Genomic DNA, 20,437 nt, shown 5'->3' on the forward strand with positions numbered 1-20,437 from the left:
AATAAAACAGAGGTAATAAAATGCACGATGTAGAAATTGTCATTCATGACAGCGGTAATTTTATTGCATCAGTTTTGCTTGCCCACATCCTTGGGCTAAACGACGCAATAATTAATTAACCGCGGTCATTGGATTAATTTATTCCGTGCTCGATTACTTGCCGCGTAGGTTTCCGTGAACCGATCGAAACGCGCGCCGCATTCCTGTCTCAATTGAATTTGCCTATCAACCTATCTACGTGTTCCTATCTACGTTTCTCGATCTCATTAGATCTTATCGGCTCGCTCGAGCCATACGAACTCTTCAAGTGCTCGATGCGGTATTCTAGACATCTAGACCTTTCACATTCCTCACCTGATAGTGTCATAAGACATAATGTGCATATATGCATTCACGAGTGCTAAATTGTTGAAAAGAAGGGCGCCTGTGCGAGTACAACAATTAGCGGACATAGTAATATTGTATTTTAAAACAAGATCTCTATTTTTCCGAAATAGAAATGAATTAATACAATTTTATTTTTCTTACGAAGAATACAATTTTATTAATTTCCATTTATATTTTACATTAATTTAATTAATTTAGATAATTTAGATTAATTTTATTTTTCTCAAAGAATACAATTTTATTAATTTCCATTTATATTTTAGATTAATTTAATTAATTTAGATAATTTAGAATAATTTGATTTTTTTCAAAGAATAAAATTTTATTAATTTTCATTTATATTTTAAATTAATTTATTCTTCTCGTGACGAATACAATTATACTAATATTAACAATAAGTAATCAATATTGTTCGGATGTTCCTGCGCGCTACGGAATGGTTTAACAGCATAACTACATGACGAATCCACTTTCTTTGAATACGCGTGCTGACTTCAAAGCTGAAGTTATAAATTTTATAACTTCCTGTAAGCGTTCTATCAACAAGTTGCCGGCGAAAGCTTTTGCTTTCACAATGAGCTTACAGCACGTTGACGGCGAGAAGATAATAATAAAAGATTCTACAGGTAGCCAAGATTCCCTTCCGAGAAGCGGAGGAAGTTTCTTGCGCGGAAAAAACAGCAGTCCAAGATCAACAGTGTGTTAAAAGCAGAAGCGATCCAAGACACTCCCAATCAGATTGGATCTTTGAATGTTTAACAGAATAAAAAGAGATCCATTTGAGACGTGTATTGCATCGAAGAAAGGAATAATTAAATATTATTTTATTGCTTATCTTCCATTTGTAGCCGAGTGATGGAAAATGTTACTGATCTCTACTATAATATATTTCACGATCTATCTTTATTACATATTATCCAACGTTCACCTGACAACTCAATGATAGAAGTGTCCTCTTTAGCTGACTGTTTTATGATTATAAATTAACGATGTTCAGGAAATCTCAGAACAAACAGGCATCGGATATCTATAGCTAATGACGTAAAGGCTCCTGGAGAATTGTCGCCGAGAGTCTAATAATTAAGCATAATTATCCGGAAGCGCGAATTACATGGCGAATCACAGGAGATTGAAATTTCCGCGCGCGGCAGTGGTACGTGTACATTATTGATTATCCGGATTCCCGTCGGCAGTGATTTTCAATGTGGTAATTTGTGTCATGGTGGTCCCTCAGTGACTTTAACATAGAAAGTGGTTAAGTGATATATCATGGTTCGTGTCGCGACACTCGTAAACTTTCTCGCGAACGGCCGTGTAGTAAGAAACGCGTGCATATGGATTGATAAGTCGCACAGTCACGGGTTATAAACTGTTATGCGAATGATGGCGTCCAGCATTTCTCCGACGATGTTTTTTTTTTGTCAATTTTTTCTATGTAAATTAAAAGGCAATCTCGCGTACAAGAACGCAAATGCGAAATTAGTGGTCACTATAAACGTCATAATTTATTTGTGTAAAGCATTTATAGTTAGAATTTCAATTTCTTCAAAAAAAAGCACCAAATGTATAGAACGAGTATGTAAAGAAGTGAATTCAATCTGGATAAATACTTGGATATGAAATAATTTTAATGAATACAAAATGAACTAAAAGAGATCTCAATTTCTTCGATGGGTGATCACTGATCACAGGAAACATACGCGAAAATTTGCGTTCGCATACAAAATGCATCATTAATATTATTGTTAAAATCACATGCGTCACAGTTCTTGATGCAGATCTATTCAATCTGATGCAAATTAATCACTCGCATGAAGATGTTACGAAACTGCAATATACTTATGTATAAATTAGCGCTCTAGCAGGTTTAAAACTTTGCAAGATCAAAGTTTCCTACCTGAAAAACTACGTGTGATAGATTTTCGTCGTCTCTGTCCAATGGCTCGAGAAGCTGCAGTTTCTTGCCTTCCAGTTCAAAGAGAGGTGCTCTTCCTGGGAAGATCAACTCCAGCATAGTCTCGTTAAAAGGATCGCCGGATACCGGAAGCTCTTCCGGCACGGTCCTCTGATCAATTGCTGAAAAAGGAAAAATAGACGGACGCGATTACCGTCATGCGCCACGATTTACCTAACATATTGAACGGCGTAATTGTTTGCGATAGTAAGAGAGAACCAGGTATCATGGACTTTTCAATAAAAACTGAAAACAGAATAAGTTCTCAACAATACTCTTGATCATTTGTTTTATATTCAACGAACAATGATGTATCATTCAAAAGTACAATACAATAATTGTTTGAGATTAGTAGTCGCGAGTCAAGACACAAGCACGTACATACGACAAGTGTACGACGCGATGTAGTGCAAGAAGTTGGAGTGAGAAAAGATATATTTGTGAGAGAACGAGTGAGAGAGCGAGAGAGCGAGTGAATGAGAGAGCGAGAAGGCGTGAGTGAGAGGAGGAGGAGGACGACGACGACGACGAGGACGACGAGGACGAGGACGAGGACGAGGAGGAGGACGAGGACGAGGACGAGGACGAGGACGGGGAGGACTAGGAGGACGACGAGGACGAGGACGAGGACGAGGGGGAGGAGCTCAAAGCAATACCAGCTTCAGCGTTTGAAAAGTGTTTTGAGGACTTAAGCGTTGGCACATGTGTATTGCATCCGATGGGGCCTATTTTGAAGGTGACAAAATCAATATTGATGAATAAACAAGTAATTTGTCTTTTATTAACTAATTCCGGATACTTTTTTGCAGAATGTATATTTATATGTATTTATTAAACGAAATAAAAAACGACGGGGGTAACCTGTTTTTTCTTGCATATATTGACTTCTGTGCATAAATATACTTAATATAATTTTATATTTTATAAACATGTAAGTTAATACTTTTAAAACCCTTGACTGACAGGACTATGGCTTTCACCTCCTCATATATTATAAATAAGAATGACATACTTCACACTACAAAATGTGTGAAATCACAACAAAATTACCTTTTTAAAAAAAAGTACAAAAAAGCGCAAAGTATACGCGCCTGAAGTTCTTTCAAAAAAGGACTCTACAAAACTAATGATATGAACAAATTGTGCCAACTACAATGGATATTTATGCAAACTAGAAAATCTATTACTTTATTATTACTCTTTGGCCGATATTCATTGTTGATTCTGATTTAAGACCATCTTAAGTACAATCATAAGATATTTGAAACCAATCACACAGTCGTATTAGCATCTTAAGACATTACTTCAGATCGTCTGGAAATAAGAACGGACTATGAATACTAGCCTTTGATATTAAAAAATAAAGGACATAATAATATTAAGCAGATATTTTTATACGAATAAATATTTTAATACATAGAAATATATTTATTAATACAAATAAGTGTTTTTTTCAAAATATTTGGCGCTGCTAAACCAAATCAAAAATTGTCTTACAAGGGAAGGGTCCGAAGCGTTGTCGCAAAAAACGCAATGTGTGATACATCGTTCGAAAGTACTCAATGAATACTGACCAATGCTAAAATTTTAGCTGCTATGGGCTATAAATAAAAATATATTTATAATGTAAAGGAATGTAATGAAAATCTGTCAATTTATTTATACAGGGTGTCCCAGACCTACCGTATCACCGGTTAATGGTAGATTCCTGAGGTGATTCTGAGACGAATGTTCCTCTTGCAAAATGTCGAGGGTGGCGTAGTTTCGGCGCTACGAAGGGTTGTAGTTATCCTATCCTTGTGTAGAATTTTCCCGCGTTCAGTGACGGTGGGTCGAAGGGGTCCCGCGCATCGCGCACACCTCAATTTGAACAGCCGCGAAAAATTAAGATCTCTTTTCCTTTAAAGTCTGGCCACAAAACTTCGTCTAAAAAAATTTTCAAATCTTGTTTGGACATGTTTGCTGACTTGCCTGGATATGCTTTGATATTTGGAAGATCAATGGTCATGTTTACAGGAAATTTTCCAGTTCCTTCAGATACTAAAATATACATGTGAGGCAGAAGAGTTCCACTCATAGTGATGACCGGCATAATCATGTAGGAATGGGTTGTTGCAGAAATGGAACCCATTGACCCCAAGACTTGCTTGATTCCTTTAGTGGCAAGGGTTCTTCCAGATCGAAGTTCTTTTTCGAAGCGCGACTGATCTGCGTTAAGCACATCTTCATCGTTTATCTTGTACTTTTCAATTAATGTTCGCACATTATTAACAAATGTTTTCGCTTTTGCCTCACAATCGCTTAATTCCTGGAAACATGATTTGCTAACTTTATGGGTTATTTTCCGAGAAACGATCTTATTTCGCTTTTTAAATTTTCTGATCCATGATTCGGATGCCTTGAAATTTAATTTATTTTCCAGATCAATGCGCTTTTTTATTTGCATTGCCCAAAGCCTAATTGTCCTGTCGTGAATAATTGCATTTTTAGTACGCATTTGAAGAAAATAATCGAACACTTCACTATTTAACTGTTGCAGAAGAAATTTTCTATGACTAGGAATTTTCAATCCTTGTTCAAATTTTTGAAGCACAGTTTTGTTTTTTATTCTTCTCTTTTGTGCCATAACAGTGTTGAAGTTGGCTCTAGGAGAAGAGTCAATAGCTAAACCTGGAGGACATAGATGAGGAGGATCGAAGTTGCCATCTTTCTCCCTTGGTTGTTTAGTCCAGATTTTGTACGCATCCGCCAAGTATCCTACCGGAAATGTGGATTGCGATTTCTTTGGTGATGGTGCGTATGATGAATCACTGCTGCTTTCCTCGCTTTGCGATATTAGCTAATCGTATGTTGGAGTATCTGTTTCATCTCCAAAGTCACTTACTGTTTCCTCTTCATCAGATGATACGTCATTAAGAATAAGTGTATTTACTTCTTCAACAATGATTTCCTCCAGAAGCAAATCCTTTTTTATTTGTTCAAATATGATAAGATCCTTTTGACTTGGTGTGTCCTCCGCTAAGCCGAAAACATCAGCCAACAACTTTACTACTATTGCTGGAGTCATGATTTACGTTAGCAGTAATATTAGTTCGAACTGCGTTAACGACGTGCGCTATGTCGACTTAAATTTTCAGGACTCGTACGACATACGTCAGGTACCCAAATAATGGTCAGACTCGCACACATAAGGCTAACAACATGAACACGTGATTCTGCCTCGCATCCAATAGCTGTTCACGTGCCTAGCTAATAGTCTTTCTAATAGATCTTACGATTTAAGAGAGGTTCAATCATGAAACAAACAAGACTCTAATGGCTTTTCCTATTATCCATAGCAGCTAAAATTTTATATATAAACATACCTACAGACCTTCTATCTAAAAAACATAGTTTGGTTCTGAAACCCGCGACAACCATAGGAACGTTCCCTTGTTAGTATTTAAATAATCTAAAGATTACAATAATTTCCTTAAACTCTAAATTACATAACAACTCGCTGAAATACATATATGTACAAATGTAGTTAAACTTATTCTATGCTTAATTCTAATGTCACACACATACACACACATGCACGCATTCACAAGAGAGAAAGAAAGAGAATGAGGCAATTAACATAATGATTCAGTTTAGCAGCGCCAAGTATTTTGAAAAAAACACTTATTTGTATTAATAAATATATTTCTATGTATTAAAATATTTATTCGTATAAAAATATCTGCTTAATATTATTATGTCCTTTATTTTTTAATATCAAAGGCTAGTATTCATAGTCCGTTCTTATTTCCAGACGATCTGAAGTAATGTCTTAAGATGCTAATACGACTGTGTGATTGGTTTCAAATATCTTATGATTGTACTTAAGATGGTCTTAAATCAGAATCAACAATGAATATCGGCCAAAGAGTAATAATAAAGTAATAGATTTTCTGGTTTGCATAAATACCCATTGTAGTTGACGTAATTTGTTCATATCATTAGTTTTGTACACTGAAAAAAATGTTGTTCGTAGTATCAATGAATAACGTTCATTAACTTAAAATTCATTGATACAATCAACTTTTAATTGATGTTACAAATATTACATTGAATATTTTTCATTAACTAATGATAGGATTCATTAATATAACGCATCACAGTTTGTTGATATAATGTACTTAAATATTTCTTAGCTTAATGTAACATTTATTAAATCATTGAAAAAGTTCATTTTCCCAATGAACGTATTCAGTAGAATCAATAAACTCATTCTTAATATATACTATAAAATTTTATATAGAAGTGATTAAACACATTCAACATATTAACGCATTATTTTGTTAGTTAATAAAATTTGTACATTAGCGCAATAATCGAATTCATTGTATGCATTAAAGAAAATAATAATAATAAAATCCAATGCATGAGTCAATTACATTATTATTAACTCAATACAGTTTTTTGTTATAATAAACCTATGGCAGATTTTGTTCAATGTACATATTCATTGTTACAATAAATTCTAGTAATAGTTTAATAACTCAAATTATCCTTTTATAAAACCTAAATCATTATCATAATAAAATAATTTATTGGACCAATTTAAATGAATTTTTCATTAATGCAGTGAATACTTTTATTAGAGTCACGTACAGTTTTGGTTCAGTGTAGAGTCCTTTTTTGAAAGAACTTCAGGCACGTAATGGGCGCTTTTTTTGTACCTTTTTTTAAAAAGGTATACATACAGAGTGTCTCAAAACCTCCGTCCAATATTTTAATAGCGTATTCTAGAGGTAAAATAGAGTGAAAAATTCTAATACGAAAATTTCGAGGCTATAGCGAAAACATTTAATTTTTTTAAATAAAAATTTAAATAATTAATTATCACATTTGATAAAACATAATGTTCTCACACATGTGAAAAACGAAATATATTTTAGTTTCGTTTTAATTAGAAAGGTGAAAATTAATTCATTATTATTATTTTTTCTCTTGTGACAGGTTCTGAGACGAAAATAAGATTAAGTTATCACAAAACAATTTTTTCTAAATGTTAACGTAAAACAATTTTCTTTAATTTTTTGTATGCATAAACATTGAGAAACAATTTTTTTCTAAATGTTTACGTTACAAAAAATTAAAGATATGTGATATTAATAAAAAACAAGATTTCGATAAAATGAATAACTTAATCTTATTTTCCTCTCAGAACCTGTCACAAGAGAAAAAATAATAATAATAAATTAATTTTCACCTTTCTGATTAAAACGAAAATGTATTTCGTTTTTCACATGTGTGAGAACAGTATGTTTTATCAAATGTGATAATTAATTATTTAAATTTTTATTTTAAAAAATTAAATGTTTTCGATATCTATATATATATATATAAGCCAAATACCACTCACTGACTCATCAACGTGCAGCCCGAACCACTGCACCCATCGACTTGAAATTTTAATGGTATATTCCTACTATCACGTAGGTGCTCACTAAGGGAGGGTTTCCCGAAATTCCACCCCTAGCGGGTGAGAAGGGGTAAAATGTATTTTTATTTAATTCTACACATAAATATCGCGGGCGAAGCCCGCGTGACGGGGGATGCTAGTACATAATAAATGACAAAATCAACTGTGCAATAAAAATTCATATCACCTGACTTGAAAATCAATAACAGATGACAGATCGGTACGCGTGTAGTCACGGGCCTGAGCGCGCGAGTTTTACGCAATATTATTGGGAAACTTTGATCGCTTCTAACTCAAAAACTATTGTAGCCTTGAAATTTTCGTATTAGAATTTTTCACTGTATTTTACCTCTAGAATACACTATTAAAATATTGGACGGAGGTTTTGAGACACCCTGTATAACATGACAACGAACTGCAAGCAATAGTTTCGCTGCATTGAAACTTTGCAAGGTATAAACGCGACTCGTGGAGCAAGCAACTCGATAACCGAACGATTTGTGTTTTGATGCTTGTCTGAAAGAAACTGACAGAGACAGCGAGACCTCGAGTGTTTCATATATGCAATATTCCAAAAAATTCGGGACTCTTCTATCGTCGGGTCATTTGTTACCGCGGTCGATTAATTGACATTAAACATCCGAGACAAGTAGAAATAAGTCACAGGGAGATGAATTTCTAAAAAAAATTACTAAAAACCGTTGTGCTTTCACATCATATTCTTGTATTGTCAGATTGGTTAAAGAATAAATTGGAATCATCATTATACCGATTTACTGGCGAATTACAAAAATTATTTGAAGTATACTAAAAACATTATTCGTCATATATCGTTATTAACTTATTAACTTTTTTTATACAAGTTAAAATAATTCATCAATAGTCGTGTGAAAATGGTTGGTCGCAATTCGTCCAAAAAATATATGTTAATTAACTTTTAACTTTAATAAGTTAATTTAAGTTTTTAACTTGACTTTAATTGAGTTAATTTTTGCTTAAGTAACTTTTAACGTAAACTTAGTTAATTTCTTGGTCATTAACTTTAAACTTAACTTAGTTAAAGAAAAAAATGAAGTTACCCAACTCTGCCTTTAAGAAGCAATTCAATTTAACATGTATGAATAATTCGAGGCAGAGAAAGAATTGAAAATTAAATTCAATCTATCTTTATTTTCTACAGTATATTGCTGCAATAACAATAACAATTGAGACAAATCTCTTCGAGATTCAATACGTTACGTGGCCAACGAAATGAATTCATTATCATCTGCTCGAGATACAATAACAATCAGATCAAAGAGATCATTTCTCCGTCAAAATAGAGTCGCGCCGAGAGGTGCTCACCAACAAAGACGTCGTGGATTATGCATACAGGCGGACAGTAGAAAGGGTGAACAAGATAGTTGCACAGATCCTCGAAGTACAAGGCGATTTCCTCGAGGATACCGGGAGTTGGTGCGCCAGCGGCGTGACTGGTCCGATTTTGATAGTCATCGGTCAGCTCCCATGGTCGCTAAACGCGGTAACTTCGGTAATAGAACGCCCGAGTTGTGACAAAACGTGTTATATGTTGATTCGAAATCGCATCTGCTGATTCGTGCAACAAGTTATTTGTGAATAATGTGAATGTGATATTTTATCAGCGAACGCGATCGATACGGCTAATGCGATGTGGAGCGAACCTGGGATCGGATGATATGGGCTGAACAAGGTCACAATCCGCGATATACAGGGTGTCCCATAACTCTTCATTAATATTTCGGAGGGTGAAAGAGAGTTGAATATTGAACAAAAAGTTCCTTCAGAAATTGAATACATTTCCGTATTTATTTTTCTTTATTTTTTATTCATTAATTTATTTATTTATCTATCGATTTATTGATTTATTTGTTATAAGAAAATAAGAAAAATTAAAATAGAATTTTAACCAAGGAAAGGTACGGTAAGCGCGAGGGCATAGCATACTATGCCTCTCCGACCGCGCGTCGTCTGATTAGACAATTTTAACTGTTAATAACTCAGTAAATAATGGTCTGAGCCAAAATCGGAAAAGGAACTTTTTAATATTCAACCCTCTTTCACCCTCTGAAATATTAATGAAGAGTTATGAGACATCCTGTAGAAAAATATAAGTAACGGTTGAAGTGGGAATAATGAATTACTCAAACGCAAAAAACGGCAAAGCGAAACTTTTCTCGTGATAAATAGATAGACTTATAAATAAATAGATTTATTGTATTTTAAACTATAACCGAAAGTATCTGCTAAATGATAACACTACAGAATAAATGATAAAATAATAATAATATGTGGCATGAAAAAAAAATATGATGAATCTATCGCCGGAAATCTTTAATACTAATTTATGTCTTGTAAATTGTGAAATCTGCATATTCCATTAAAACTCGATCTTCTCAAGAAATGCGATATAGGAATATAATGGAAACATTAAACACAAAGAATTTGAATATTTATATGCGTAATGAACTTACCATTGCCTCTGCTCTCCTCGATATCAAGGATAATGTTCGATTGCCCTGACTCCACCTCGCATAAACCTGGAAAGAGAGAATGTAATATAAAATTAATATTTTAATTTTAAGCCTTTAAAATAATATTCAAATTAATGTCAGCTTTTATTTATTTCATGTGTGTGTGTGTGTGTGTGTGTGTGTGTGTGTGTGTGTGTGTGCGCGCGCGCGCGCGCTTATGTATTGCAACATTAATTACACACGATATTTACAAAGAAAAGCTTAAAGAAGAATGCCAAAATGTTGATTTAATTGCCCTGACAATTTATATTATATATTATACATACATTATTAATTATTATATATTACCAATAATTATTATAGTTGCATAATAAATATTATATATAAATACAGGGTGAGCCATTTTAAACAGTCCAGTTGAATATGTCGAAAACCGAGTCCGATAGAACAAAATGTTTTAGATGAAATTTGTAGGGTTCCGAGGGGGTCAAAAGGTGGTGACCTTGTGATTTTACCAAGGTCATTTTTCGAGGACATATGAAGGTCAACTTTGGTTTTTTAAGCGAAAACTAGTATTTTTTATTGCATATTTGAAAAGATTATCGAATTTTGCATAAGAAATATTTATAACTTGTGTGAGATATGTCTAACAGTTTAGAAGTTATTCAGGCATGATGAATTTTTTCTATTAAATTCTACCACAAATAACGCGGGCGCGGATGTTTGTGTTTGTCCATTCTTAGCGATACCCAGGATCAACGACGAGGACGAATTACCCATTTTATTGGAAAATGTTGATTTAGATACCAGACAACGACTCTGGTATCAGCACGATGGCGTACCACCACATTATGCACATCAAGTACGTGCATATTTAAATCATGCATTTTCCAATCGATGGATAGGTCGAAATGGACCGATATTATGGCTACTACGATCGCCAGATTTAACGTCTCCTGATTTTTTTATGGGACTTCATTAAAAATTGTGTTTATGCTCGACCAGCAACCACGAGAGATGACATGAAAAACAGAATACGTACTGTTTGCTATAACATTTCACATGAAGTCTTATTGCGCACTATTGATAGTTTTTAAATGCGAGTTAATCTATGTGCGAGAAGAGAAGGAGATGTTTTTGAACATCTATTGAACAGTTAGTTCCATATCTATCCGTGAGAGGCAAGGGGACTCACGGTAAGCACCCCAATGGGATCAGATATCCATCACGTCCTCGTCGTTGATCCTGGGTATCGCTAAGAATGGACAAACACAAACATCCGCGCCCGCGTTATTTGTGGTAGAATTTAATAGAAAAAATTCATCATGCCTGAATAACTTCTAAACTGTTAGACATATCTCACACAAGTTATAAATATTTCTTATGCAAAATTCGATAATCTTTTCAAATATGCAATAAAAAATACTAGTTTTCGCTTAAAAAACCAAAGTTGACCTTCATATGTCCTCGAAAAATGACCTTGGTAAAATCACAAGGTCACCACCTTTTGACCCCCTCGGAACCCTACAAATTTCATCTAAAACATTTTGTTCTATCGGACTCGGTTTTCGACATATTCAACTGGACTGTTTAAAATGGCTCACCCTGTATATAATATTTATTTATGATGATAGTAAATTTGCAAACATTTATAGTTCATTCAATTAGCCAAGTAATTAAATACACAACGATAGCTGTATTCCGATAACAGAAAAGATATAATTTTCCATGACATGTGGCGTATGTATAAATCCCCCTAATCTAAATTGCACGTCGACAAAAGTGGGTAATAAAAAGACAGAATGAAATTGATGTTGGATACAAACGCGTCTCGTTTAGGCGATATTGAGTTATCATTATCATCAACTAATCGCCCAATAATTTACTTACAAATGCAAATGAAGAACAAGTCCTTTTTCATCCTATTCCAAATGCGTTTTGCATCCACAATATTAACACAATTTAATGAAAATAACAGATAAAACAATAAAAACTAAAAAAAGGAAAAACTAATGAAATAAATAAAATATTATAAACCTTTATTAATGACCAAGCTGACGAGTCTCGGCTCACAACATGTTTCTCCTCAGATGAGGATGGATGTTTGTCTGAGCGTCTAGAGTGGTTTTCTCTCCTCCGTATCTTATTAGATTTTGTCGGTCACATTCTGCAAGTGAGTTTCGAAAATGTTCTAATTTATAAGGTTTATTGTACTCTTGTTATATTTATATTTTTACTTTTAGAATGTGACTTGTTGTTTTACTAAGTTTGAAGCACTTGAAAAGGACCGCAATTGACGGCCGAAACGTTGTGCCAAATTGAAATCATTTCATCGTTAGCTTGGTCATTAATAAAGGTTTATACTATTGGAACTGGCGAATTATTGAACGCGTTTTTGTAAATAAAATATTATTATTAATCAATGAGATATTTTATGAATATTAAACGCAATTAAAGAAAAACTATAAAATGAAGTTTTGTTAAAAAGAGTCTGTCAGGATATTGCTGCAAATTTGAAAATTTGCAAAAACTCGAAGATTGTATTCTCAAAGTATATGCAAAATACATGCTTGCCACTTAACGACATCATTTATAAATCAGTACGCATCTGACACGCAACTTCCGTGTTCCGTTTATTCTCGGAACTAGCCAACATGCCCGTATTTTTCTATTTCTTCCTTTCTATTTCTATTTCTCTCAAACAGGTGCAAGAAATTCGCTCGGTCGGAAACGTGACGCGCTCGCATTAAAAAGGAAGATTATGAGTTATGACAATACAAGCGCGGTGCTTGCAAATCTCGACATGTATGCCAGCTGTTACGAAAGACCAGTTGGCGACTGATTTTTGCTGCGTTGTCCTGACGGCCGACTGAATTAATCGAATTGTACGAACAAGAGCGCCTAATTACTGATGCACTGCCATTACTCACATACACGTGGGCTTGTTGCGCTGTGTGATCTATAACACGATAATTTTTTATTTGAAACATAACATAATTTTAAACCCCTTGTTCTTTCCTGATTTGTCTTCTTATCTTGTCGGCTAAGTAGCTTAGTGAACGAAGGAGTTACAGCACGTTCTTCCAAAATGCTTTCTCAGACTCAATCAATACTTCACGTTGGATTATAAGTTAGGATAAAGTTCCGAAAAGCCATCTCCGATTGTTCTCAAATTTTGTACTGTATTTTGATGCGCTGATTACAAATATGACAATGAAAATTAGCGACAAGGTCATCTTCAAGGTCAAAATAAAGGAAAAATAGCTTTTTTGTATATTTTTTTCATTACCTCCATAAATATTCATTGTAGTAGAAAAAATTCCAACTAATAGCTGTAGCTCTCTTAAAAATGCAACTTTTATGTTCTGTACACTATTACTGTAAAAGCAGTATTTCACAAGAAAAACGTAATTTAACATTTCTTTTATTTTAACAAAAGTCGTCAAATTTTAAGCTCATCTACTACTTTAGGGTACGTTATCATTCTAATCTAATCTACCCTAACCTAACTCTTAAAAACCTAACCCAATCTAATAAATAGGATATCCTCTATGGAAGATATATAACCTAACTTCGCTTCGCATGGAAAGTTGCAACCTATATGGAACAATAATAATAATTCCACAGAAAACGCGTGGACGGGGGAGGGGCTCCTTCTGTAGGTCAATCAAGACATTGACCTTGACAATATATGTAAAGGTCAAGATCATCGGGGGCGACACCAGATTTCTATATATTTACTCTTTTTTACTAAAATCAATATTTATTATGATAATGAACAAAATAAGAAACAGGGTAAATATTTACTTTTAGAGATATAACAAAGGCGCCAACCACAGACATGTTGACTTTAAATACGATATATAATATATAATGTATTTGTATATATATAAAAAAATTTCTACAACTGTGATATCTGAAATAACACCAAGTATGATGTGCGAAAACTGTTGCCATGATCAACTTCTTTCTTCCCACCTAATATCATCTTTTACTGCTAAAAATTCGGGGAAGAGAGCCAAATTTAAATCTCGCTTACAGTATCATTTACTTGAAATTTTAATAAAATGTCACTGCTTTGACGGAAAGTTACGGTAAACAATGCATTTCTCCAGCAATGATAATACTCTGAAAAATATCCTTAAAAACTTTATGTTCTACCGAGGCAACTGGAGGAAACGTTGGAAATTTCGTTATTTATTTTATCGGAAGAAAATGCAAACGACAATTAAATAGTTTTCTATATCACATCTCTCCGGAATTTTCTTAATACTTTAATGAGACGTATCTCACATTGTTTATAATCCCTCACTTGACGTCGAAGACTCTTGCGACATCTCCATGCCAAGAATACATAGAAGATGCGGTATCTGCGAAGAAAGACGCGCGTGTCTGTCGACTGCGATCTTTCCACGAAAGGTTAACGTTGTACATTAATAGCCTCAAGAAGAGATGCAGCGTCTCCCTGTGGAAAGAACCTATCCGATAGTACAACGCTATACGACATTTGCCTTCCACCGCTCACGCTTTACTTCACGTTTAACGTTGCGTTCATGCAAGATTTGCACTGAAGATTTAAATGGGAGACTAGAAAAGCTATTCTCTGTTTGTTTGTAAATGTCATAACTGTGATTTTGTATAATTCTCGAAGCATTAAAATTTTAAAATTACAAATTGCATATGTAGATAAATGTTAGGTAAAACTGCATAAAAGGTTACACCTCGCAGATCTTTTTCATTTTGACACATGTTATGAAGGGTAAAGTTCTAGGGAATTTTTATTTAACCACTATGTGGCGGTCCTGTGTACTTCCTGAGATATATCACAAATATTAAAGGAATTATACAGTTTAGGGGAACTAGATCAGTTCCGATCATTTTGACCTTGACATATATTATAGAGGTCATTCTCCCGAGTAATCTGTACAAGGTTTTAGTTTTCGCTCGTTATTTATTAACAAAAAAAGTTTAATGAGAGATTTTGCACGAATTTTCAGTTCCATGCTTCCATTTCCATGCAAAAGGAGGAGTTACAGATTGAGTTAGATTAAGTTAGATTAGGTTAGAATGTTTCCAAATGTCACAATGTCACAAGGGTATACAAGAAAGGACACATAATACATAACGAAAATTATTGCTTACATCTTTGACTATATAAGTATGGACTACCAGTAGCAAAATTCAAACTGGCCAAGAGGCGTGGCTTCAGCACTCTCTCCCCACAAAAATCTAATTATCTAATAATCTAATTATCTAATCTAGCCTAACCTAACCTAACTCAACCTGTAACTTTTTTGTTAATAATGTTTTAATAAACAACGAGCGAGACTAATACCTTCTTACGGGTTACTCAGAAGGGTATCCTCTATAATGTATGTCAAAATCGAAATAATCGGAGCTGACTTAGCTCTCCTAATCTAAAGGAAACAAAAGTAATTCTCAAAATCGTACATTTTATTTTAGATAATATTTTTGACAAAAATCTACTAATACACGTATTTAATGATTATATTTTTATATATTCACGTTTACCCTATTTGTCCTTCTATACATAAACGAAGCTTTCAGCTTTATTTCGCTTCAATTATTTTGTATACATTGTAGCACAATGTAGTTACTATCTCACCTTATTGATTTTAATTAATCAGCCGGTTTAATTAACTAGGATCCAGAATGCGAATAATCCAGTTTCGCACGACATTTTCGCTCAACGCCGCGCGTTTTCCCGCATCATGTCGCTATTCATCGTATTGCGTGATCGCGCAATTTCCATACAAACATTCGTCATCATTCGACCGACCAGCCGCGTAACATTCTCCATCGAGCCCTCTCATAACATTCCCCGCGTAAATCTCCCGAGACAGCAGGCTACTACCGGTGAACTCCAATCATTTCTACTCGCGTAGAAAGTGGTCACGGCATTAGAAAGCGCACGCTGCAGAAACCGTCGTGTCGATCGCGACCCATATTTACCATCCGTGCTCCGAACAACACCGAATATGACGAAGGCTGTTCCAGGGAGGTGCGAAGCTCGAAGAAAAGCCAATCTTTGTCGGGAGAGAATACTCTCCGCGGCGGTTCGTGATCTCGTATGATTTGTCGGCGGTGTTTCTTCGCGCACCCGTTTTTACGGTCTTACGCTCGGCTTACCGATCCCTAACACATCAGCCGAAACTTACTAGATAGTCGCGTGAGTTATGAGCGTGTAATGCGGACCGGGGATAAAAGTATCTTGGAATCTGACAGCGTGCCATTAATGCAAGCAGTTGGCTATAAAGTAGTCTCTATACACACGCGATCAAGCCGGGTGTCGTGGGAATCGACGCCGCGAATCGCAAGCGGTACTCGGCGGGTGTCGAGAACTTTTTCAACACCAAATCCGTTATTGAGAAAATTGTATTCCGCTGTATGCGCGCTTATTGGAAAAAGTTTTGCATCATCTGGATTTCTGCGAAGCAGACCACGTGTATCATCTTACATGGAGAGAAACAATCCGTGAGATTTAAGCTAAAGTTGATAGATCTCCCCTATATCGGTGCAAGATCGTGGAATAACGATTGACGACGAGATAAAGCGCACGTGGAGCCTACGTTTTATTTTACGCGGAAGAGGTGCAGTAAGGGGATCCTGGAGTTGTCTGTATTACCGACGGAATAAATGAGTTTTTTAAATAGATCTTTTCATTGGTTGCGCAGAATGAAAAATCCTTTTGAACGATGAAAGCAATCCTTTTGCACGATATCAAGGAATCTTGTGCTCTGTTTTACTCTTGATCACGATTTTAGAGATGCACATATGCTCAAAATTTTTATTCCAATCAAAACGTTTTTACTAGACTTCTGAAGTCTCTTTTAAGAGCTTCCTTATATTCTTTCCTTCTGTCTCTTTGTCAATAACTACTCATTTTGTATGTACAAATTGCACAACTTATATATTATAAGCATATTATCATACGAGGCAAGCCACAAGTCGGTAATAAAACTGTAACTTTCGAAATTTTTTTCTGTTTTTAACATTAAGTCCAGATCAGTAACAAACATTTTGATGTGTACTGTAATTGTAGAAAAGGATTTGTTGTTTTATCCAACCACCACGAAGTTTGATTGGAAGAAAATTCATAGTAAAACAGACGACTCTAGGATCCCCTTAAGGCAAACACGGATTATTCAAATACAGGCGGAGGACTTTTCGCATAGGGAAAAAGTAATGGTAATGGCAAGGGAGAGAGAACGTACGTTTAATTAGTAAGTGCGTTTTTCGCGTTACCAAACGTGCGGAAAATACCACCTTCGGTCCTCAATGAATCACGTTTCTCCGTTTAAAGTATCCGCCTTAAAAAAATCCCCGCCGGGAGAGAACCACACCTATATATCTCCTGTCTAGGCACGCGAATTATCGCGTCGGAATGCACGCTTTATCTCTGGCTCTCGCTAAGCCCCATCTCTATACCATTCTCTCTCGTACACCTTTTCCTGGTCTATACGTGGCCGTTCATTGCGTTCGCCGCGGTTTACCGTCAAGTGAATCTCCTTAAAACGTCGATGCACTTAGCATTCTTCTTTCCCTTTATCGTAAAATAGAAAAGAAATGCACTTCGTGCTCAGAAAACTTGTCGATTACCTTCATAAAGTGTCAATACGTTTCCTAGCTATCCTTCTTTCTTATTGTCTACGAAGACTGCAAACATAAAAAAGAGAGCACGCGATATGCAGGAGATTCATTGATTACGAGTCAATGTTCGTGAAACGTCAAAACACTTGACGTTCCTCTCTTCCTCTCTCTATCCACGATCGTAAAATAAAGCGGGAAACAACAATTCACATGGGCAAACCGAGAGTCGCGAGTATCCTCAGGTGTGGGGATGCTTAAGGCTTAATTACTTAACGGCGGTAAATCAGACGTGACGGAGAAGCATGAATAACAACCGCTCCTAACGCGTGCTCGTATCGTACGCAATGCTGCACAATACTCCGACTCAGACCGTGGTTCGACAGTAAAAGTCACCATACGAAGACGAGAGGGCTCACACCTCTGCACGTGCCGTTGATCCGCGCGCGATTTTACACCCGACGACAACGATAAAACACAGCTAAACCCATCATAGCTGTGACGTAAGTAATTGGCAATCAGCCGAGATGGATTTACGCGTGTGGGAAACCACACGGTCCACCGATGACTTTTATACGCGAGTCGGACTCGTTTCATTTCGCTCTCCTGCTGAAGAAACGTCTCTTCCTCGAGTCGACGAAGAATCTCCCTCCTAGCATTTCTATCTTAGTATGTATACAAGGCTTAATTTTCGAGCTTTGTGAAGTTGCCACCCCGAAATGAGAATTTTTAAAAAAGCGATATGGCATTCGATTGTCCACAATTTGTCCATATTTGTCCATTATAATCGTTTTTGTTCATCTTGCAAAAAAAGTAAAAATAAACAAAATTGAAGAAATGAGCTAAGTTAGCTCTGTGAAGTTGGCACTCCAAAATGAGAATTTAAAAAAAATTGATATGGTATCATGTGCACTCTCCTAAGTGCATTTTTTTTAAATATATATGCATTCCGATTGTCCATCATTTGTCCATATATAATTGCGTTTTTTCTACTTTGCAAAAAAATTATAATATATAATTTTTAATCTGAATTAGCTCGTTTCTTCAATTCTTTTTACTTTTTTTTACAAAGTGGATAAAAAACGATTATATATGGATAAATGTGGACAAATTGTGAACAATCGAATGTCATATCAATTTTTTTTAATTCTCCTTTCGGGGTGCCAACTTCACAGAGCTTAACTTTCATTGATCGTGTTCATTCCCCGATTTCCGTAGAAAAACTGGTTGAACGTTAGATTTACGAATTGAATAATTCAATTGACTGTGAATGCTTTAGAGTACCTATGTAATTGATCAGATTTTTTGTTTCTAGATAAAGATACTTCGCCATGAGAAGTGGCGAAAATAAAGTATACGTTGTCTTCTGTTCCGCTTCTTCGTGGTATTATCTCTAAAGCGCTTTGTAAGAGGATTTGCAAAGCTTTAATAAAAGATCAGTGATCTCCATTCAATATGCAGGTATTTTTAAAATAACCTGGTATGATAAAAGTGCCACGATGCTATTACTGTGATTTCTGCGACTTACAATTCTATAAATTATAACTCGATTGCGGTGACACTTACCAACTTTCGAATGGACGTCCCGAAGATGCAGAATCACGCACAGTAAACACCAAAACCATCGGATCGTTGTTTTCGCCTGGAAAAGAAAAAAACATCACTGTGATTAGTATTATAATAATCCTGATCGCAATATTATTAAAATTCCAGTTACCATGCGCGCGCGACGCAAGGCGGATCGTGAATTACGAGATCACGGTGAGATTTGCGCATAATCGCGTTCAGCGCGATCCACTCGCCGGACAGATCATCATATTCATAAGCCACGCTTCTAACCGCCATCACTCATGGTGATCCTTAGCGGCTTTAAGTAGCCACTTCGTTGAAACATCATAAGGCGCACGAGACGACGTGCTTTCCGCGCCACGAACCCCGCGCCTGGCTCAGCACACTTCATTCGCGTATTATGCGACTCGCCTGAGTGCAAAAGTGACGACATATAGCCCTGGCAAACGTTACACAGCCTGCTAACTTTAAATGTATGATACATTATTGAACGTACATCCTTGAGAAGCGCTTCCGCTGACGTCGAATTTTTCTTGTGTTTTACCATCCTCTCGCATTCAGTTTTCTTTACCATTAACTATTTCTAAGTCTGGAATAATTGGAAAGGATCAAAGATGAAATGCAGAATTCTTTTATAGCAATCGTTTAACTCTTTCAGGAGCATTTTATTAGATGGCTCGGTGGATTTTTGTGAAAATATGTAGTTCTATGTTTTTCTGATCGCTGATTACGAATCTGAAGTCAGATTTGAAAAATGCAATATGGCGGATCCAATATGGCCGCTGCTTTTTTACTCTTTGAACCCGTTATTACTATTTTTTCAATATACTAGCAACACAGTCGCGCGCTACGCGATCTCTTTTATTTTTCAATATTAATAATGTTTTCGAATCACTATCAATACAAATTTGACAGAATTGACAGCTGCCGTTTTCACGTTCCTAAGAAATAATAAATAAAATTGTCAATATAACCGCA

The 20,437-nt window shown here is 35.5% G+C and overlaps 1 protein-coding gene across 1 annotated transcript in view; it reads right to left on the reverse strand.

Annotated features, from left to right (window-relative positions):
* LOC105280000 (cadherin-99C) overlaps positions 1–20,437 on the reverse strand; it is a 181,596-nt gene that overhangs the window by 50,438 nt on the left and 110,721 nt on the right. The window contains exons 2-4 of the mRNA XM_011340154.2: positions 19,457–19,532; positions 10,283–10,348; positions 2,285–2,463 (exon numbers count right to left, since the gene is read on the reverse strand). Of these exons, the coding sequence (XP_011338456.1) occupies positions 2,285–2,463; positions 10,283–10,348; positions 19,457–19,532 (321 nt within the window). The remainder of the gene's footprint in view (positions 1–2,284; positions 2,464–10,282; positions 10,349–19,456; positions 19,533–20,437) is intronic.

This window comes from Ooceraea biroi, chromosome 14 (genome assembly GCF_003672135.1).
Source record: "Ooceraea biroi isolate clonal line C1 chromosome 14, Obir_v5.4, whole genome shotgun sequence".
In the NCBI taxonomy this organism is placed as follows: domain Eukaryota; kingdom Metazoa; phylum Arthropoda; class Insecta; order Hymenoptera; family Formicidae; genus Ooceraea; species Ooceraea biroi.